The 18,363-nt window shown below is 39.2% G+C and overlaps 1 protein-coding gene across 4 annotated transcripts in view; it reads right to left on the bottom strand.

The window, feature by feature from the left end:
• Positions 1-404: 404 nt before the first annotated feature.
• The window catches only part of KAT2B (lysine acetyltransferase 2B), a 105,614-nt gene continuing 87,655 nt past the window's right edge, over positions 405-18,363 (bottom strand). The window contains exons 13-17 of one of the 4 annotated variants that reach the window (XM_040352980.1): positions 14,634-14,748; positions 10,996-11,032; positions 7,358-7,421; positions 4,537-4,621; positions 405-704 (exon numbers count right to left, since the gene is read on the bottom strand). In XM_040352980.1, the coding sequence (XP_040208914.1) occupies positions 511-704; positions 4,537-4,621; positions 7,358-7,421; positions 10,996-11,032; positions 14,634-14,748 (495 nt within the window). In that variant the 3' untranslated portion in view covers positions 405-510. Of the gene's footprint in view, positions 705-4,536; positions 4,652-7,357; positions 7,422-10,995; positions 11,033-14,633; positions 14,749-18,363 lie in introns of those variants that run through there. The other 3 variants (XM_040352979.1, XM_040352981.1, XM_040352982.1) reach the window with 3 other exon arrangements.

Raw genomic sequence — 18,363 nt, 5'->3', positions numbered from 1 at the left:
AGCAAATCTGTAACTTATTATCACTCGAAGCTAAAGAGTGTTATATGTATAGTGGTTAAGAAGCCACATCAAATCCTAATTTTACATTTTTATACAAAACACTTCTAAATATACAAAACAGTTCAGGTCAACATTACATATATACTCTGCTCTAAAACTTTTAAAGCACCATTTCTAATAAAATCTGTAAAAAAAAGACATAACAAAAGAGGTAAATGCTAAAAAATCAGCTTGCTAAAAAATAGCCAGTATGATAAGAGTTAGCATGTACTAAAACAAGTGCAAATATTGGGGTTGGTATATTACACAGAAAAGTAGGTGGGCCAGTAAGGCCTGATTCACATCTATGCATTTTTAATGCTCATTGCATTTTGCAGATTTGCACTACAGAATGTGTTCCATAGGAAACCATGTTAAATGGACTGTAGTGCAAATCTGCAAAAAGCACAAAAAAATGCATAGGTGTGAATCCAGCCTAATAGTAGGCACGTAACAGACTGCTGTCACTCGTCATTTCTCTATGAGTCCAGCTTCCTTAATTTTAGTATAGAAGAATTTCTCCAGGATGTTTGCACACTTGAAGTATTCACTTTCTGGCGGGTTGTACTCTCTGCAGTTTGTAAAGATCCTCTGCAAGTCTGCCATGAATAACTTTTTAGTCACGTAATATTTGTTCTTCACCCGTTCACTCATGGTTTTCAGGTCTGCATTAAAAAAAAACATATATACACAAACTGAGTGTTTAACAAGCCGCATAATGTGATGTCACCATATGTTATAATCAGTGAAGTTAAAATATGATTGGTAAGAAAAATACATTGGTACATAGAGGAGCTAATTACACAAATGTCAAAAAGGAGACACTATGCACCTGACAAAAAAAACCCAACCACCAAGTTTTAAAGGGTGTACTGAGATGTTCATTGGGCTTTGCAAAGCACAGCAATGATCTGACCATTGAAAGTTATCCAATTCACTTCCACGGCTTTCCCCAGACTAAATGGAACATAGCAGAGCTGACATCAAACACTGACCTGGAAGGGGGGATTCGGGCTTTAACTTTAGAGTGAAGACTTCCTTCACTATTGAATAAACAATAGGGCCTTTGTACCTTTGTACAAGAATAAATAATAGGACATGCTTAATGAAGTTATTTAGGTTAACTTAGTGAATTGTTTTTTTGGCGAGGATATGATTTTCAAAAGGCATCACCTCCTACAGATTCCCCCAGGGGTTCTGTAAACTAACCCTAATGCCGCGTACACACGACCGTTATTCATGTCATGAAAAATAACAACGTTTTTCTTAACATGATTTGTAGTGATTCCTCTCAAGCCTGCCTTGCATACACACGTTTGTGGAAAAAAAAATGCTCAAGCAAAGCGTGGTGACGTACAACAACATGTACAACGGCACTATAAAGGGGAAGTTCCATTCAAATGCTTTTTCTAATTTCCCAGTCTCATAACTTGCTTCTGAGAATGCGCGTCTCCCCCCCCCCCCCCCCCTCGTTGAAGCGTACACATGACCATTTTTCATGACGTGAAAAAGGACGAGAAAAAATCGAGCAGGTTCTAATAAAAAAAAAATCGAGAATTTTTCTCGTCGAGAAAAATGCTATGGAGCATTCACACGACCGTTTTTCATGACCAATTTAAAAAATGGCGTTTTCTCGTCATGAAAAATGGTCGTGTGTACGCGGCATAAAGGCTGGATTCACACCTATGCACTTTTAGTGCTTTTTGCATTTTGCAGATTTGCACTACAGAACGTGTTCCATAAGTAACCGTGTTAAACGGACTGTAGTGCAAATCTACAAAATGCAAAAAGCACTAAAAATGCATAGGTGTTAATCCAGCCTCAAGAAGACTGAACCTGTAACGTTAGATTCACTTTATTAGATGGCCTGTACATTAGGGTGGCATTATAAGAGCATAAAATAATCAGAAGCTTACTGTAATAGAAAAGTTCAATGGCACTTCAGGTCTGGGTCATGTGACCAGAAGTCAGTATGTTATGTTAAATGACCTGCAACAACTCTGCATGTTAAATGGTAATCATTCAACTTCATTGATATTGATACCCCCCCCCCCCACCAGTGCAGACCACTGCTCAAGCATATGTGGCCCAGCAGTGCCACAGGACCTGCTTTTTACAGTTCAGTAGTGATTCATGATCTAATGCCGCGTACACACCATCACTTTATGTAATGAAAAAAAACAACGTTTTTAAAAACGTCAATTAAAATGACCATGTGTGGGGAAAACGTCGTTTTATGTCTTGTGAAAAACGACAAAAAAATTGAAGCATTTTTTAAACCCGCGCATGCTCAGAAGCAAGTTAGGACGCGAGTTTGAATGGAACAGAGTGGCCGTCGTACGTGCTGAACGTAACCGCGCTTTGCTAGAGCTTTTGGAAAAAACGATGGTGTGTAGGCTACATCGTTTTTGTAAATGAAGTTTGAAAAACGTCGTTTTTTTTTCAGCACATAAAACATCGTTTTTTTCTATCACAAAAAACGACCGTCTGTACGCGGCATTAGGCCTGGTTCACACCTATGCAGGTTGCATATTCCAGGTGCATTTTGCGTTTTTCAATACACGTTTTTGATGGCACCGAAAGCCAGAAAAAAGTCCCTGGACCTTTCCATAAAATGAACAGATGTGAACTAAACCCATAGGAAACCATGTTAAACGGACTGTATTGTGTTTCTGTAAAACTGAAAAAGCACTAAAAAATGCATAGGTTTGAACCAAGCGTAATGCCTGACTAATATTTTAGAGTAGTCCTATTCGTACAATTTAGACTCTCTTTAATGCTTTCTGTGAAATGTTGTCATCTGTGACCCAACCAACTTTTCATACAAGTATTTAAGGAAGTCCTTGCTAAACGTCTTTAGTTATTAGTATTTTGTATTCCGAATGGATCTGGATAGGAACCAGTGAAAATGCAGACCAGTATGTTCTAGTACAGCCCTAGGCTGGGACACCCACACACATGGAACAGGCAGGTTGCACAGCAGGAAATCACAAAAATGATTTTTTTGAACCTGGATACAATTAATGATCTAAAACTCAGATTCAAGTAAACATGTCCCTTTGATTATTCATGTAAAACCTGTTACTCTTACATTTAGGGCACCCTCTGTTTTAAATATTTAATTTCTTCATATTTCTCCTGCTGTTCCACTAACCAGACAAAAGCCCTGTGAAATACACTACTTCCAGTTATGGGGAGCATGGGATCATCTTCCCTTCCTCACTCAATACAGTGACCAGTGTCTCAGTGATGAATCACCAAGCTTGAGCCAAGTGGAGTTTCCTAGCGTTGTGCAAACCCTAATGCAGAGTGCAGAGCTTACACAGGGTTTTTCACTCAGGACCCCTGCTGGAGAATGAGACAAAAGGGGATCACAGAGAGGAGTATTAAGTATTAGTGTAGAGGATTTAACTCCACTGGCGGTATTCCCGAGTCTGGCTCGGGGTGGAATTTCAGAACCAAAAGCGGTAACCCCGAGCCAGACTCGGGATCGCCTCGCAGTATCCGCAGGCAGGGAATTACTTACCTTGTCCCTGGATCCTACGATGCCTCTCCGCTGTGTGATTGAGCGGTGTCCTCGCTCGATTCACACAGTCCCTGTGTGCCGCCGAGCTCCGTTCCCTGCGACGTTACGACGTACGGGGGCGGAGATCGGCGCCAAATTCAAAAAAGTAAATAAACACACACTCTTATAGATTACAGTACTGTATGTAAAAAAATACACACCCCCTTTGTCCCTAGTGGTCTGCCCAGTGCCCTACATGTTCTTTTATATAATAAAAACTGTTCTTTCTGCCTGCAAACTGTAGATTGTCCATAGCAACCAAAACTGTTCCTTTATGTCAAAAGTGATTTTAGAGCAGCTAGAAAACAGCGATAATAATTAGAATCACTTGCAGAATTGTGCGATAGCGATTTGTGGGAAAATTCGTCATCAAAAAATAAAAGTAATGACAGCGACAATTCTGTAACTGAGCAAATTTCTGTGTTTTTGATTTGATTACATTATTGAATCATTTTTATTATAATTATATTATTATTTGTTATAATTATTTATAGTTATTTATTATATTATAATTTATGATTTTGTTTTTCAAACTTTATCATACCCGAGATGTCTACTAGACTTGTTTGGACAGATTTAAGTGAGTTATTTCTAAGAATTACAGGCCTACAATGTAAAACGCCAAATTTTCATGCAAAATAATGGCACCGCTTTCAGCACCTAAAATGGGTGCTGAAAGAATATTACCGCCAGGGAGGCTAAGCTATTTAAAAACATTTAAATTATATATATATATATATATATATATATATATATATATATATTGCCCTGAAAGATCAAAACGACAGGTTCACTTTAGTGGGTGCCATGCAATTAACACTACTACCTGTTCTACTTTACACTATTATGCACATAATGAGAGGAGATATCCATACAGATGAATCAACAAATTTATAATAAAATCAATTCATTAAAAACATTAACATTATTACCCATGGGGAATCGTATAACTTCATAGTACCCGGGAGCGTCTGTTCTTTTCACAGGTTCCATGAACGGCCAAGCACTTTGGTGACTCTTGAATTAAAGGGAAAGCCATAAGGATTACTATATTAGGATAAAAACATAGGGGTCGTTATGTACTAAGACAAAAAGTCACTAATCTTTGTTTGTAAACAATAAAGCTAATTTGGCTGATGGAACTAAGCTCATTACTGGTAGGATACCCCTTGGATCTGACTGATGGTTAAGATGAACATCATAACAAAACAGTAGTTACATAACATTAAAGTCTAAGCTGCAGCCAATTAAAATGCATGTCCAGCTAAGAAGTAGGGGGAGGGTTGGAACACGTGTCAGATTTTCAGTGCTACATGCTGATCTTGTAGAGCCATTTTCCCTCACTTTCTATCCCTCTGAGAACACATTTTAACAGATAGCAAGGTAAAACCAGCAACAACAACACAGAAACAAAAGCTGCCAGGGGTTCCAGCCTAACATTAAAAAAACAATGCCTTCCTTTCATTGTCATCAGGATGGGAAGCAAAGAGAAATCTCTAACAGGGCCCCAGATTCTCCACACTGAAAAAAGTGCCCTCTGTTAAACTAAGTAAGTTTATTAACAGACTTAAAAAGTCAGGCTACTCACATTTGGCCAGACCAAAAAAGGCATTTCAGAAGTACAATCATCTAAGTGTCAAGGACGGCAGATGAGCGACGTAGTAAACAGGCTCCTGAACCCCCAGACGCGTTGCGTTGTTCAACTTCCTCAGCGGGGCAGGGCCTGGTACGTCGCCGTCTAACCTTTAAATAGCTGGTCGTTGTCATAGGAACGTTCCTGCGACACGACGCAAATACGTCTTACGGAGCGCCTGACGTCATGTCCAATTGTGAGCGGCGTTTTTTGTTCACACAAAGGACCATCACACGGAGCATCCGACGTCCGAGCGTCCGACTTCATGTTGAATTGTGCGCAACTTTATTGTTTGCACACAGCTAATCAACGTGGAGAAAAAATTACTATCGCCATCTTATGGTCAAAAAGAAAAATACATCAAAGTTATTACATTTAAAATTAAGCAGTTTCTAGATCGCTCAAAAACCGTCCCTGAGAGTTACAAAAATATAAAAAATACAAAAACATATGAAATATTAACATAAATAAATAAATACCAACATGTTAATACAATAGATAACTATACTAAATATTAAATTTCATTGATAAAATCAGGTTAAAATCCATTAAAAAATTTAAAATAAATAAATACCAACATGTTAATACAATAGATAACTATACTAAATATTACATTTCATTGATAAAATCAGGTTAAAATCCATTAAAATGTTTTAAATATGTATTTAAAATAATACCTATTTATTTTATATGAAGCAATTTAGATCAAAATCCACATTCAGTCCTTCAGGGGCGAGAACTTTGGCCTCAAATATCCAAAAGGATTCTCTCTGGCTGATGTGGCGAGTATAATTACATATAATTACCTTTAAATACATATTTTAAATTTTTTAATGGATTCTAACCTGATTTTATCAATGAAATTTAATATTTAGTATAGTTATCTATTGTATTAACATGTTGGAATTTATTTATTTATGTTAATATTTCATATGTTTTTGTATTTTTTATATTTTTGTAACTCTCAGGACGGTTTTTGAGCGATCTAGAAACTGCTTAATTTCAAATGTAATAACTTTGATGTATTTTTCTTTTTGACCATGAGATGGCGATAGTCATTTTTTCTCCATGTTGATTAGCTGTGTGCGAACAATAAAGTTGCGCACAATTGGACATGAGGTTGGGCGCTCTGTACGACGTATTTGCGTCGTGTCGCAGGAACTTTTCTATGACAACGACCAGCTATTTAAAGGTTAGACGGCGACGTACCAGGCCCCGCCCCGCTGAGGAAGTTGAACAACGCAACGCGTGCGGGGGTTCAGGAGCCTGTTTACTACATCGCTCATCTGCCGTCCTTGACACTTAGATGATTGTACTTCTGAAATGCCAGTGGTCCACTTGCGAAGGTGAGAGTACCCATCTCTAGCGGTGGAGGGATCACTTTAAGTTTGGTGTTTTATATCACGTGGTGAAGATTCGTTTACATCTGGCACTTTTGGACTTTGCTCTATTGGACTTTATTAATATTAATTTTCATTTTTATATTTATAATACTAGTGTATTATTTGTTATAGTTTTGCGCTGCACTGTTTTCGTATATTTTTCTGTATCTCCTTGGATTTTTGTGATTATCCTGTTGTGTTCAGCTGGCATTACTGGTGATCTGAACCCTGGGGGTCTTTTTCACTTGAAATTATTTACATACACATACTTTACCTATTTTTGATCTATATATATTTGCGCTGATTGCACCTCTGTTTTTTGTATGGTAAAACAGTTCGGCCCGAACATGAGTTAGGACCGAACATTGGCTGTATGCTCCGTTCGGGGAACACCCAAATTTGCAAGGTGTTCGCCCCGCAATACACTGCGCACTGCACAGTGCATTCTGCGCCCTGTTTGGGCAAAGTTTTGCCCAATCAGTATAAGCTGGTTGTTAAGAAGCAGGGGTAGGAAGCCAGATATAACAAGCACGTTAAAAGGTAAATATCTCTCTTTATTACAAAGTCCCTAGACATAATAAGCAATTAACCCTGGCTGTGTGGGATGGGATGGGGGGTTGGGGGTCCCACTTCAAGGGTATTTTTTGTTGTGTCCAGAGTTAGGCTTTACCTAACAAGCAGCTTATGCACAGAACTCTGCAAGATACAGAACCCTGCATTATACTTGTTGATGCTTACCTTTACCTGCTGCAGAATATTCTTGAGTGTGTTGTATAATTGTTCTGGATCTTTTGGCTCTTTACTTGAAACAAGAAGGTAAGAACACAACAAAAAAAAGACAAAAACAGCAAGACAGAAAAATAAATCAAAGTATATAGAGGCAATTATACCAACTAACTTTATTAAAACAAACAAAAAAAAAAACAATAAACCTTTAACAAACGTGGCCAATTAGAACTTTTGTCTCCATATGCTCAGTTGCCCGTTGGTTTGTGGGAGATTTACAGTACATTAAGTAAAGGTGTTCACTAAAAACACATAAATAAATTATGTGCAAAGCTCTGCAGACCAGACAACAAAATAGGATTTCAGATACTGAAATCAGAGCTGTTATAGGGGACATTTGATGGGTTTGGGTACATTTTTTTTTTCTTTAATTTTTTTTTTTACTATAGGTAATCTAAAGATAGTACAGCAGAAGCATATGACTTTTTCAGGCTTATGAAGTAGGCCTGTATACTACATACAGATTATTCATTGGGTTCAAATGCAGACCTACGTGAGGTCTGCAATATTTATTTGACCGCCATGGATAATCAAGAATCAAGCTTCAATAATGCTACTGCTACTAACTTCAAAAGATAAACCTGGTACTCAAAACTGGCAGAGAACAACCTGTCTTCTGCAGTTATACTAACACTCACAATGCTTTACCCTTGATTGGCGTTCAGGGAGCTAACCCTCACCACAAAGCTCCATGAAAAAAGTATTAGTAACGCAGATTTAGTCTACTAATCTATCCCACATGGATGACAAAATGCCTATTATGTGTTGATTATGCCAGTGGATCAGTTAATTTTACAGTTTTTAGAAGAAGCCACGCTATCCACCAAAAAAAGCAATTACAAATGTTGGGATTGAAATAAATTGTAAAACCTGTATACAACTGTATTCCATTTTGTATACTTTTTTTATGTATTGCACAGTGCACTCATCATGTACACAGCATTAATAAAGTTTTGATTATGTATTTGCATTCTTTTGAGTCCTGAAAAGAAACTAGCCTGCCTATGCAACACCCTTAGTTGCCATAAAAGCAACATTATAATATTAATGTAACGTAATCATTGTTTTTTAGAAACTTCAATGCACTAAATCAACAGAATTGTTATTTGGAAAGATGCTTAGTGTATCTTTTTTGTGGCTGTTCCCTATTGCAGTAGTTACTAAATATTTGGAATCTCTCCATCACGTTATCCTGTATGTCCAAGCACACATGGGCAGTGGCTTTTTTGAGCAGTAAAAAAAACTAGTGGGTTCTGAGAGACGCTTTTCAGCTGTAAAAACGCTCTAATGCTGATAAACGCTGATGAACGTCAATAAAACGCTCATCGTTTAACGTTTTTGATCCATTGAAAAAAAAAATCTTAAAAAAAAAAAACCTGCGAAAAATGCAAAAGACGCTAATAAACGCTATTGCAAAAATGTTGAAAAAAGCTGGAAAAAGTTGAAAAACTCACTGCAAAACTACTGCTGTTTTTATAACATTATTTCAACATCCAGTGTGCATGAGGCCTAAAAGTTCCTGAACAGAACAATCCATAATAGACTGCTGAGGGTGCTAACAATAGTTAGCCGTTATCCTTATAGTAAGTTATAGTATAGTTTTTTCCAAATAAAAAATAAAATTATAACGAATTGAAAAGCATTTTCTGGGGATGAGATTTAAAGGGACACTGAGGGTCCTTTCACATGTACGGATCCCGTGAGGATCCGTACATGTCTCATCGCTCCGTTGATCCTCGCTGAGCCGGCAGATGACAGGGCCTGTCAGATCTCCGCTCTCCCCTATGGGAGGATCAGCTGAACACGGACCGCCTGTCCGTGTTCACCCGATCCGATTCGCAGACGGACGGAAAACAAGTATTTTCCTCTGTCTGCAGAATCAGAGCATAGTGGGCACCGATGAGATCGGGTGTCAGCAGATGTTCATCCGCTAAAACCCGCTATCCCATAGGGATACATGTATGTCCGTATTTCATCTGAAAACGGATGGATGAAATACAGACATATGATCCGCAGGTGTGAAAGGGGCCTACAGGTTCCAATTTAAAAAAAAAAAAACATGTTATACTTACCTCCACTGTGCAGCTCGTTTTGCACAATGTAGCCCCGATCCTGGTCTTCTGGGGTCCCTCGACGGCCGTCTCGGCTCCTCCCCGCAAGAACTATCCCCCTTCATGGGAGCTCTCTAGTTCTTGCAGGCGCGCTCCTGTGATACAGCCGGCGGGGGGCTGGGGGGCCGTCATTGCCAGTTTTTTTTTTTTTACTTAACAGTATATTTAAAAACGACATGTCCATCAAAGACTACCCTGTCCCACGGTGACGACCCTACAGTGCGATGTGGAATTAACTGCATTGTTACTGGAGGTTGGGAAAAAAACAACTCTACTGGCAGGATAAATATGTAATAAAACTATTTGGCATAAAGCACACAAAATACAAAAATGTCTGTTTTAAAGTGGATGTAAACCCACTCTCATCCTTTCTAAACTACTGCCATAGTGCTGATCTATAAGGATATACAAGCCTCCTGCATGTACCCTTACCTGTCAAATGTTTCCCTTCTGTCTGTTATAAGAACTGAAAATCTGAAGATTATGTGGGTGGATCTGTTGTCTGGAGCTCGGTGGGTGGAGTTGTGATGTCAGTAGACTCCCCGCCACCCTCTACACTCCCCTTGTCAACATGCATTCTTTCCTATGTATTCCTTATGCCACGTACACACGATCCGAAAATCGAACGACAGATCGTCCGACTTTTTCCGTTTACTAGTCGCAAGTAGAAATTTAATAGGTTACTAAAGTCACGAAAATTCTCGTACGACAGAAAAAAAAATCGGAAGTGATGTTATGTGTTGTAATGTATTTGTGTTGTATTTTCGGACGACAACTGTACTGACCAAACGAAAATCGTACGATCTGGTATCGTACGAGGAAAATATTCGTGCATGTCCGATAAAATAATATCGGATGAACTGTCATGATCGGCTCACGGAAGCCCTTTACTAACGATCCGATTATCGGACGATTCTTCCTCGGACGACATTTTTCATACAATATTGATTCGGATCGTGTGTACAGGCCATTACACTGAATTCTGCTATGATCACTAGCATCCAGTCAAAATCCAGAAAAGTAACCACATGACTTCAGAAAAGGAGTGGGGGTGGGAATTAAAAAATAATGCCTGTCTCCAGGCTAGTGCATGAGATATGAAATAACCTGTCACTCACAGCAAGGGGGCGGAACGGACTAAGGTTTTTCTCTGTAAGTCCGTTTTATTTCACTGAACAATAAAAGAGGATTGCTCAGAGCTGGATTAACTCTGTGTGGCAAGACTGGGCACAGATGATAGGAAATCCTATACTGTACATTGTGACAGCAAAGAAAAAATACATTTCGGGTTTACATCCACTTTAATGCTATCAAAATTGCTACACTTGAACTCTTTTTAAAATGTTTTATGAGTTTTTGCTGTGACATCTGGACTAAAATTATGTAAACGTAACTAAATATATCTGAAAAATATGTATATAAACTATACAGTATCTGTGATAAAATAAATCTTTAATGTGCAACAGGAATATAGATTACCTTTTTTCTTTTATACTCGGCTTCCAACCTGTCTCTCCTGAAAAACAAAACAGTTAAAAGCTATACCTCAATTTTGTAACAGTAAGACAACTTGAAACCACATTAGACTCAATTCACAAAGCTAAAATACCATGCTTAGATCCATAATTTTAAGTGACAATTTCCTTTCAATGAGATTTGAACATCACATATGCTATGCTGAAAATAAAGATCCTTATCTTTGTAAATGCTGTATTTAAAAAAATAAACAGGTATCATCTTTTTGTTTTAAATATGGTTGCCATTTTTATGTCTTCACAGAAATATTCTCTAAATATGCTTAACGTCTGTGTTATCATGGACTCCACTGGAATGTAGAGATAGCCAGTTTGGTTTGTGATCTGTTTTATGTCATTTAAACTCAGTCACATACTGGGGCGCAAAGCACAAAAGTTTCATATAAGAGCCACTGTACTTATTGTGACAGACTAACAACTTACCAGGAGGCAGCTGCAACATTACATGTTTATGCATAGCCAATATGTTTATTTCAGTTTGGCATATAGAAAGGAAGGGAAAAACCATATTTTAATGCTTTTCTGTCTATTGCCCATTAGGGAGATTTATCTTCGCTTCCTGTTACAATGATGCAACAAGAAATTAGGAAATCCCTAATGCCGCGTACACACGGTCGTTTTTTTCTCATGAAAAAAAAACGTTTTTCAAACTTCATTTTAAAAAACGACGTTGCCTACACACCATCGTTTTTTCAAAATGCTCTAGCAAAGCGTGGTTACGTTCAGCACGTACGGCGGCACTCTGTTCCATTCAAGCTCGCGTCATAACTTGCTTCTGAGCATGCGCGGGTTTAAAAACGTTGTTTTAGCCTACACACGGTAATTTTTTATGACACAAAAAACAACGTTTTGAAAAACGACATAAAAAATTGAAGCATGCTCGAATTTTTTTTTTTTGTCGTTTTTCAGAAGACATAAAACAACGTTATCCCCACACACAGTCATTTTAAATGACGTTTTTAAAAATGTCGTTTTTTTTCATCACAAAAAACGACCGTGTGTACGCGGCATAAACACCTAGTGTGCTTAAAGGATAAAGTTCACCTTTTCAGGCAAAAGTTAACTTTTCATAATAAATAGAAGCGTTTTTCAATGCCATTTCTGGCCCATCCATCCAAATGTGTCTATCTCTCACTTACCTTGTCTGCAGGATGTTAAAAATCTTCATTTTTTTTGTATTTTTGAATGGATTTTCAGATTCCATCACTTCCTGTAGTTTGTATCAGCATTCACTAATGCCCTGTACACACGATCGGTTCGTGTGATGAAAACAGTCCAATGGACCGCTTACATCGGACGAATCGATCGTGTGTGGGCCCCAACGTTTTTTTTCCCATCGGTACAAAAAATCAGAACCTGTTTTAAAATTATCTGATGGTTAAAAAACCGATAGAAAAAAAACGATCGTCTGTGGGCAAATCCATCGGTTAAAAATCCATGCATGCTCAGAATCAAGTGGCTCAGAAGCATTGAACTTCATTTTTCTCAGCACGTCGTTGTGTTTTACGTCACCGCGTTCTGACACGAACAGATTTTTAACTGATGGTGTGTAGGCAAGACTGATGAAAGTCAGCTTCATCGGATATCTGATGAAAAAATCCATCGGTCCGTTTTCATCGGATGAACCGATCGTGTGTACGTGACATTACTGTTAGATCATCTCCCAGAAGCCATCACTTCCTTGTTGCATCACAGAAGAGGGCATGATAGGGTGTGTTTACCACTCTGGACCACACCTCCCTCATTACAATACTACCTTCCAACCACTTCCTATACAATCTGATTGTACAATCTAAATTAGGCCTACCTGACTGCATAAAAATTGAATGGATTGATTAGGTGTGTATTTCTATTCCATAGTTCTGGTAAATTTAAAGGAAATTGTACAGAGATTGTACAATCAGATTGCATAGTGTATGGGCATTTTTATAAGAGGGAATGGACAGAGACATGCAGTTGTCAGGCCTCATTCACATTTCCACGTCGTGAAAACTCACATTCCTGCATGTGTTTGTTTTGGGTGTTTTAGAGCGTTTTCCTCATCACACATAGGGCAGCCTATTCACTTGAATGGGCTGCCCTACGCAGGACAATCACCCCAGAGAAGCTTCAAAACTTTTGTGGAGCAGAGCATGGTGCGTTACCACAGTTTTTGGTGCATATGCTGCATTTATCATGTAATGACAACACAAGCACAATGCATATTTGCAGCATTTCTGAAACACATGGCAAAGTGCTTCTTTTCTGTGCAGTTTGCCATGCGTTTGGAAACACACAGATGTGAATGGAGCCTCGTTGTTCTTGTGTAAACGCATCCATTTCACTTTCAGGCCCCATTTACGCCTAGAGTAGTGGAAGTGCATGTTCTTTATCTCGTTTTTCCAGTGACACACATAGGGCAGTCTGTTGATTTCAATGGACTGCGCTACACGATGCAAAGTAGCTCATGGGACATTTTTGCATGTTATTTTACTGCATTTGTCACCTGCTTTTTCATGTGGCAAAATGTGTGTTTGCTTCTGTCTGGTGTGTCATTAACAATTAATGACAATGAAAGCGCAACTAGGTAATTTTAGGTGTATAAATGTGGCCATAAACTATATAACTCGATTGAACAGTCTCTGTACAATCTCCTTTAGATTTACCAAAACTATACCATAGGAGGACACACCATCAATCCAATCACTCTGTATCCAACCAGGCAGGCTTGTGCACTACATCAGGAGTGTCTTGTGGGCTGCATGTGGCTCCAGGGAATTTAGCATGCACCCTGAGCCCATCTGAAGGGACTCTGGGGGAAGCCAGGCAAATGCACACCTGTAGAGATGCTGGGGCGCTGTGAAAACGTAGTTAACAGGTGAAGGTGTGCTAATGGGGCCGGCTTCTAAACTCCTTCCTTTGTCTTACTGGCTAGTCTGTCTGGGTCTATAGGGAGTTTCTGAAGTGATGGAAGGCATTGTTTTCAAAAATCAAAGAAAACTTGTATTTTTGTGCAACAGAGGTACATTATTGGTATACTGGAACATAGGGGAGCTGCGACAGGATCGCATGGTACAGCAGTACCAAGTGATCTGGTGCAAGCAAACATAATGTGTTTGGGATCTGTGTTCGGGGTGTCGTTAGGATTCTATTGACCCTGCAGCAGATCGCACACACGCTACCTGATATGCGCACAGTATGCGAGTTCCAGTGTGAACCATCACTAAAGGCAGATGGCCCGTGTGCATGGGAGTCTACAGTTAGCTGCAAAACAACTAGGGCATGGGTGCTCAACCTGTGGCTCTCCAGCTGTTGCAAAACTACAATTCCCATAATGCCTCAGCCTTTGGGAGACATGCTTGTACCTGTCAGCGGCTTGCAATGCCTCATGGGAATTGTAGTTCCGCAACAGCTGGAGAGCCACAGGTTGAGCACCCATGAACTAGGGCATAAGGCTCTGGTTGGGACCCAGATTGCAAGATAAATAAGCATTTCATAGAATGGTCTAGTGTCTACAGTCTATGATGCATCATGGTCACAAGCACATTAGGTGTGTTTTCTTTTTTGGTCAACAAGGTTTTACTAGACAAAAATAAAACATACTGATTCCTGGGATGCTTTCAATCGGTATTTGCCGTACTCCTTCTTTAAAGCACGATAGTCCTGGGTATACTTTTCTTATTTGTGCTTGCTTCCTTTCAATCATTTTCTTGATGATCTGTAAAAGTAAATAAAGGTGTTTGTACAACTCTAGCCATAACTTTATTTTCTAGTTTAGTTTAAGATGCCGTTTGTGTTCCCATAAGGGTGGGTTCATCTTTACTATTTGTCCGGAGAAACATTGTCACTTGGAAAGAAACAAAATAAATGTTGTTTTGTCTCACCGCCTGTTGTTTTTCTTAGAACAGAATGTTCAGTGAAATCTCCTTGATTGCGGGACTCAGATTGCAATAACATTTTGACAGAGGTTCCAACCCTATACCGTGTTCCCCAAAGAAAAAAACATTTTGTCTACAGCTACACTTTAAGGTTCACTATCAAGGTGTTACAGATTGTCCCAACCCCTGTGACTATTACTTTTGTTTGACAGATCAGTCTGTGTAATTGTGGAATACAATATTGTTCACAATAGTAGTCCTTTAGTACAATTATTTAGAAGTATACAGTATCAAACAAAAGTGAGTACACCCCTCACATTTTTGTAAATATTTTATTATATCTTTTCATGTGACAACACTGAAGAAATGACACTTTGCTACAATGTTAAGTAGTGAGTGTACAGCTTGTATAACAGTGTACATTTGCTGTCCCCTCAAAAAAACTCAACACACAGCCATTAATGTCTAAACGCTGGCAACAAAAGTGAGTACATCCCTAAAATGTCCAAATTAAACGCAATGAGCCATTTTCCCTCCCCATGTCATGTGACTCATCAGTGTAACAAGGTTTTAAGTGTGAATGGGGAGCAAGTGTGTTAAATTTGGTGTTATCGCTATCACTCTCTTATACTGGTCACTGGAAGTTCAACATGGCACCTCATAGCAAAGAACTCTGAGGATCTGAAAAAAAATTGTTTTGTACTACATAAAGATGGCCTAGGCTATAAGAAGATAGCCAATACCCTGAAACTGAGCTGCAGCATGGTGGCCAAGACCATACAGCAGTTTAACAGGACAGGTTCCACTCAAAACAGGCCTCGCCATGGTCGACCAAAAAAGTTGAGTGCACATGCTCAGCGTCATATCCAGAGGTTGTCTTTGGGAAATAGGCGTATGAGTGCTGCCAGCATTGCTGCAGAGGTTGAAGGGGTTGACCTGTCAGTGCTCAGATCATATGCCGCACACTTCATGAAATTGGTCTACGTGGCTGTCATCCCAGAAGGAAGCCTCTTCTAAAGATGAAGACAAGCAGACTAAGGACATTACTAGATTACTAGAACCATGTCCTGTGGTCTAATGAGACTAAAGATAAATTTGTTTGGTTCAGATGGTGTCAAGCATGTGTGGCGGCAACCAGGTGAGGAGTACAGTCAAGCATGGTGGTGGGAGTGTCATGGTCTGGGGCTGCATAAGTTCTGCCGGCACTTGGGAAATACAGTTCATTGAGGGAACCATGAATGCCAACATGTACTGTGACATACTGAAGCAAAGCATGATCCCCTCCATTCGGAGACCAGGCGACAGGAAAGTATTCCAATATGATAACGACCCCAAACACACCTCCAAGATGACCACTACCTTCTTAAAGAAGCTGAGGGTAAAGTTGATGTCTTGGCCAAGCCTGTCTCCAGACCTAAACCCTATTGAGCATCTGTGGTGCATCCTGAAACGGAAGGTGGAGGAGTGCAAGGTCTCTAACATCCAGAGGCAACCTGTGAAGCTCTGGTGAACTCCATGCCCAAGAGGGTTAAGGCAGTGCTGGAAAATAATGGTGGTCACACAAAATATTGACACATTGGACCCAATTTGGACATTTTGACTTAGGGGTGTATTTACTTTTGTTGCCAGTAGCTTAGAAATTAATGGCTGTGTGTTATTTTGAGATGACAGCAAATTTACAGTTAAAGAAGCTGTACACTCACTACTTTACATTGTAGCAATGTGTCATTTCTTCAGTGTTGTCACATGAAAAGATAAAATAGAATATTTACAAAAATGTGAGGTGTGTACTCACTTTTGTGAGATATTGTATATCTGCTGCTACAAAGATTGTGAGGAAATTACAGTTTGGAATGCCACACATACAAGGGCAGATAAACACTAGATGATTTAGAAATGGTAGGGTATAACAATGATTATGTTTTTTCATATAAAGTAGACTACCATTTAAATTTAACAAACTAAGGGTGGTCATAAACAATATTCAGACAGGGATCAGATCATTCTGAGCTAGTCCAAGGACAATAATGACAATTTTCAACCTCCACATTGAGAAGAGGTAAGAAGATACTGCAGTCCCAGTGTCCCTGTGTCCCAGTGCAATCAATTACAGCTAGATGTCTCCCTGACCATCATTCTTATGAAGACATATCTGAGACATGCACAGTATAACAGCCCTTAGTATTACTTATTATAGTGTTTTAGTGTAGTAACAAATGTGTTAGACAACCTTTGTGCACTACAATGCAAACATCCAGTGCATCAAGAGCAATTGTCCAGTGATCAATTATGTCCTGTGTGCACATCAAGGTAGAAAAATAAGAAATGGAAAACAACGGTCAAGTATTCTGTAGGAAATGGCTTGTGCATTGCCATGTAAAATAAAAAAATAAACAGAAGAGGGCGCCAGCATCTAAGTGTTCAAGATTTAGTAAAAAGATTATAAAAATGCAACGAGCCGATTGGATGAGAGTGACTTTACATCAGCAGTTTCCTGGAACAGTTCTGCATTTTCCAGCCGCATCCCTGCAACATCCTACAGCTCCACAGATGATGTCAACCTGAGTCTGATGAAATGCTGATTAACCCTTCTTAATAAATCTTCTACACTTAGACGCAGGTGCCCTCTGTTTATTTCTAATGTGTGTTATAGGTTACTTAGGACCTTGCTAGATGAGCTACATTAATTTACAGTGTTTTCCAAAAGTGGAAGCTCTGCCTGTCTGCCCCCCCCCCCCCCCCACACACACACACATCTGCAACTTTTTGACAGGTACCCGCTCCCACTTCTAGCTTAGTCCGCCGCTGCGGCGCCCCACCTTCGCCCGCATGGAACGCAGCCTTAATATTAAAAGTCGGCAGCTACCGTATTTGTAACTGCTGACTTTAAATTTTTTAAGGGGGGAGCCCAGAGCTCCTCTTTAAGAGACTCTCATGGCTTGTTTCATCCAAGGCCTTCTATAATATGATATTCATCAATATAGCGTCATAGTTTTTTGCCTTTTTTAATGTAAAATAAAGACAAGAGGATTGGAGCTCTCTGGAGTACCAAACACTCATGATAGCTCTTGGCTGGAGGAGACATACTTTTCAGTTTTATGTATAGAATGGTTGAAAACCCCAGCAAGTTTTTTGCTGTCTGTATCCCAATAGGGAGATTTTCCTTCACTTCCTGTTTTAAAAAACCATAGTAAAGGAACCTGATAGAGGTTAAGACTCTTCTCACTCGATCCAAAGCTAAAAAAAATTATCTTGTTATAATTATGCTTTAATGTCCTTTGTTGGGGTCAAGGCACAAGTGCATTGAATTGTTACTGTAGCAGTGGCTGGTATTGCCTGTATTTTACAGAGTTTTGTAGTTATTCTTTTGTACTTTTTTGTAGTTATTTATGCATCTTTAAAAGTAGCCATATAAAAAGTTAAGAGATGCAGGAGTATAGAAAAACTCACATTTC

This window comes from Rana temporaria, chromosome 5, assembly GCF_905171775.1.
Source record: "Rana temporaria chromosome 5, aRanTem1.1, whole genome shotgun sequence".
In the NCBI taxonomy this organism is placed as follows: Eukaryota; Metazoa; Chordata; class Amphibia; order Anura; family Ranidae; genus Rana; species Rana temporaria.
This window is presented reverse-complemented; position numbering and strand designations above follow the sequence as displayed.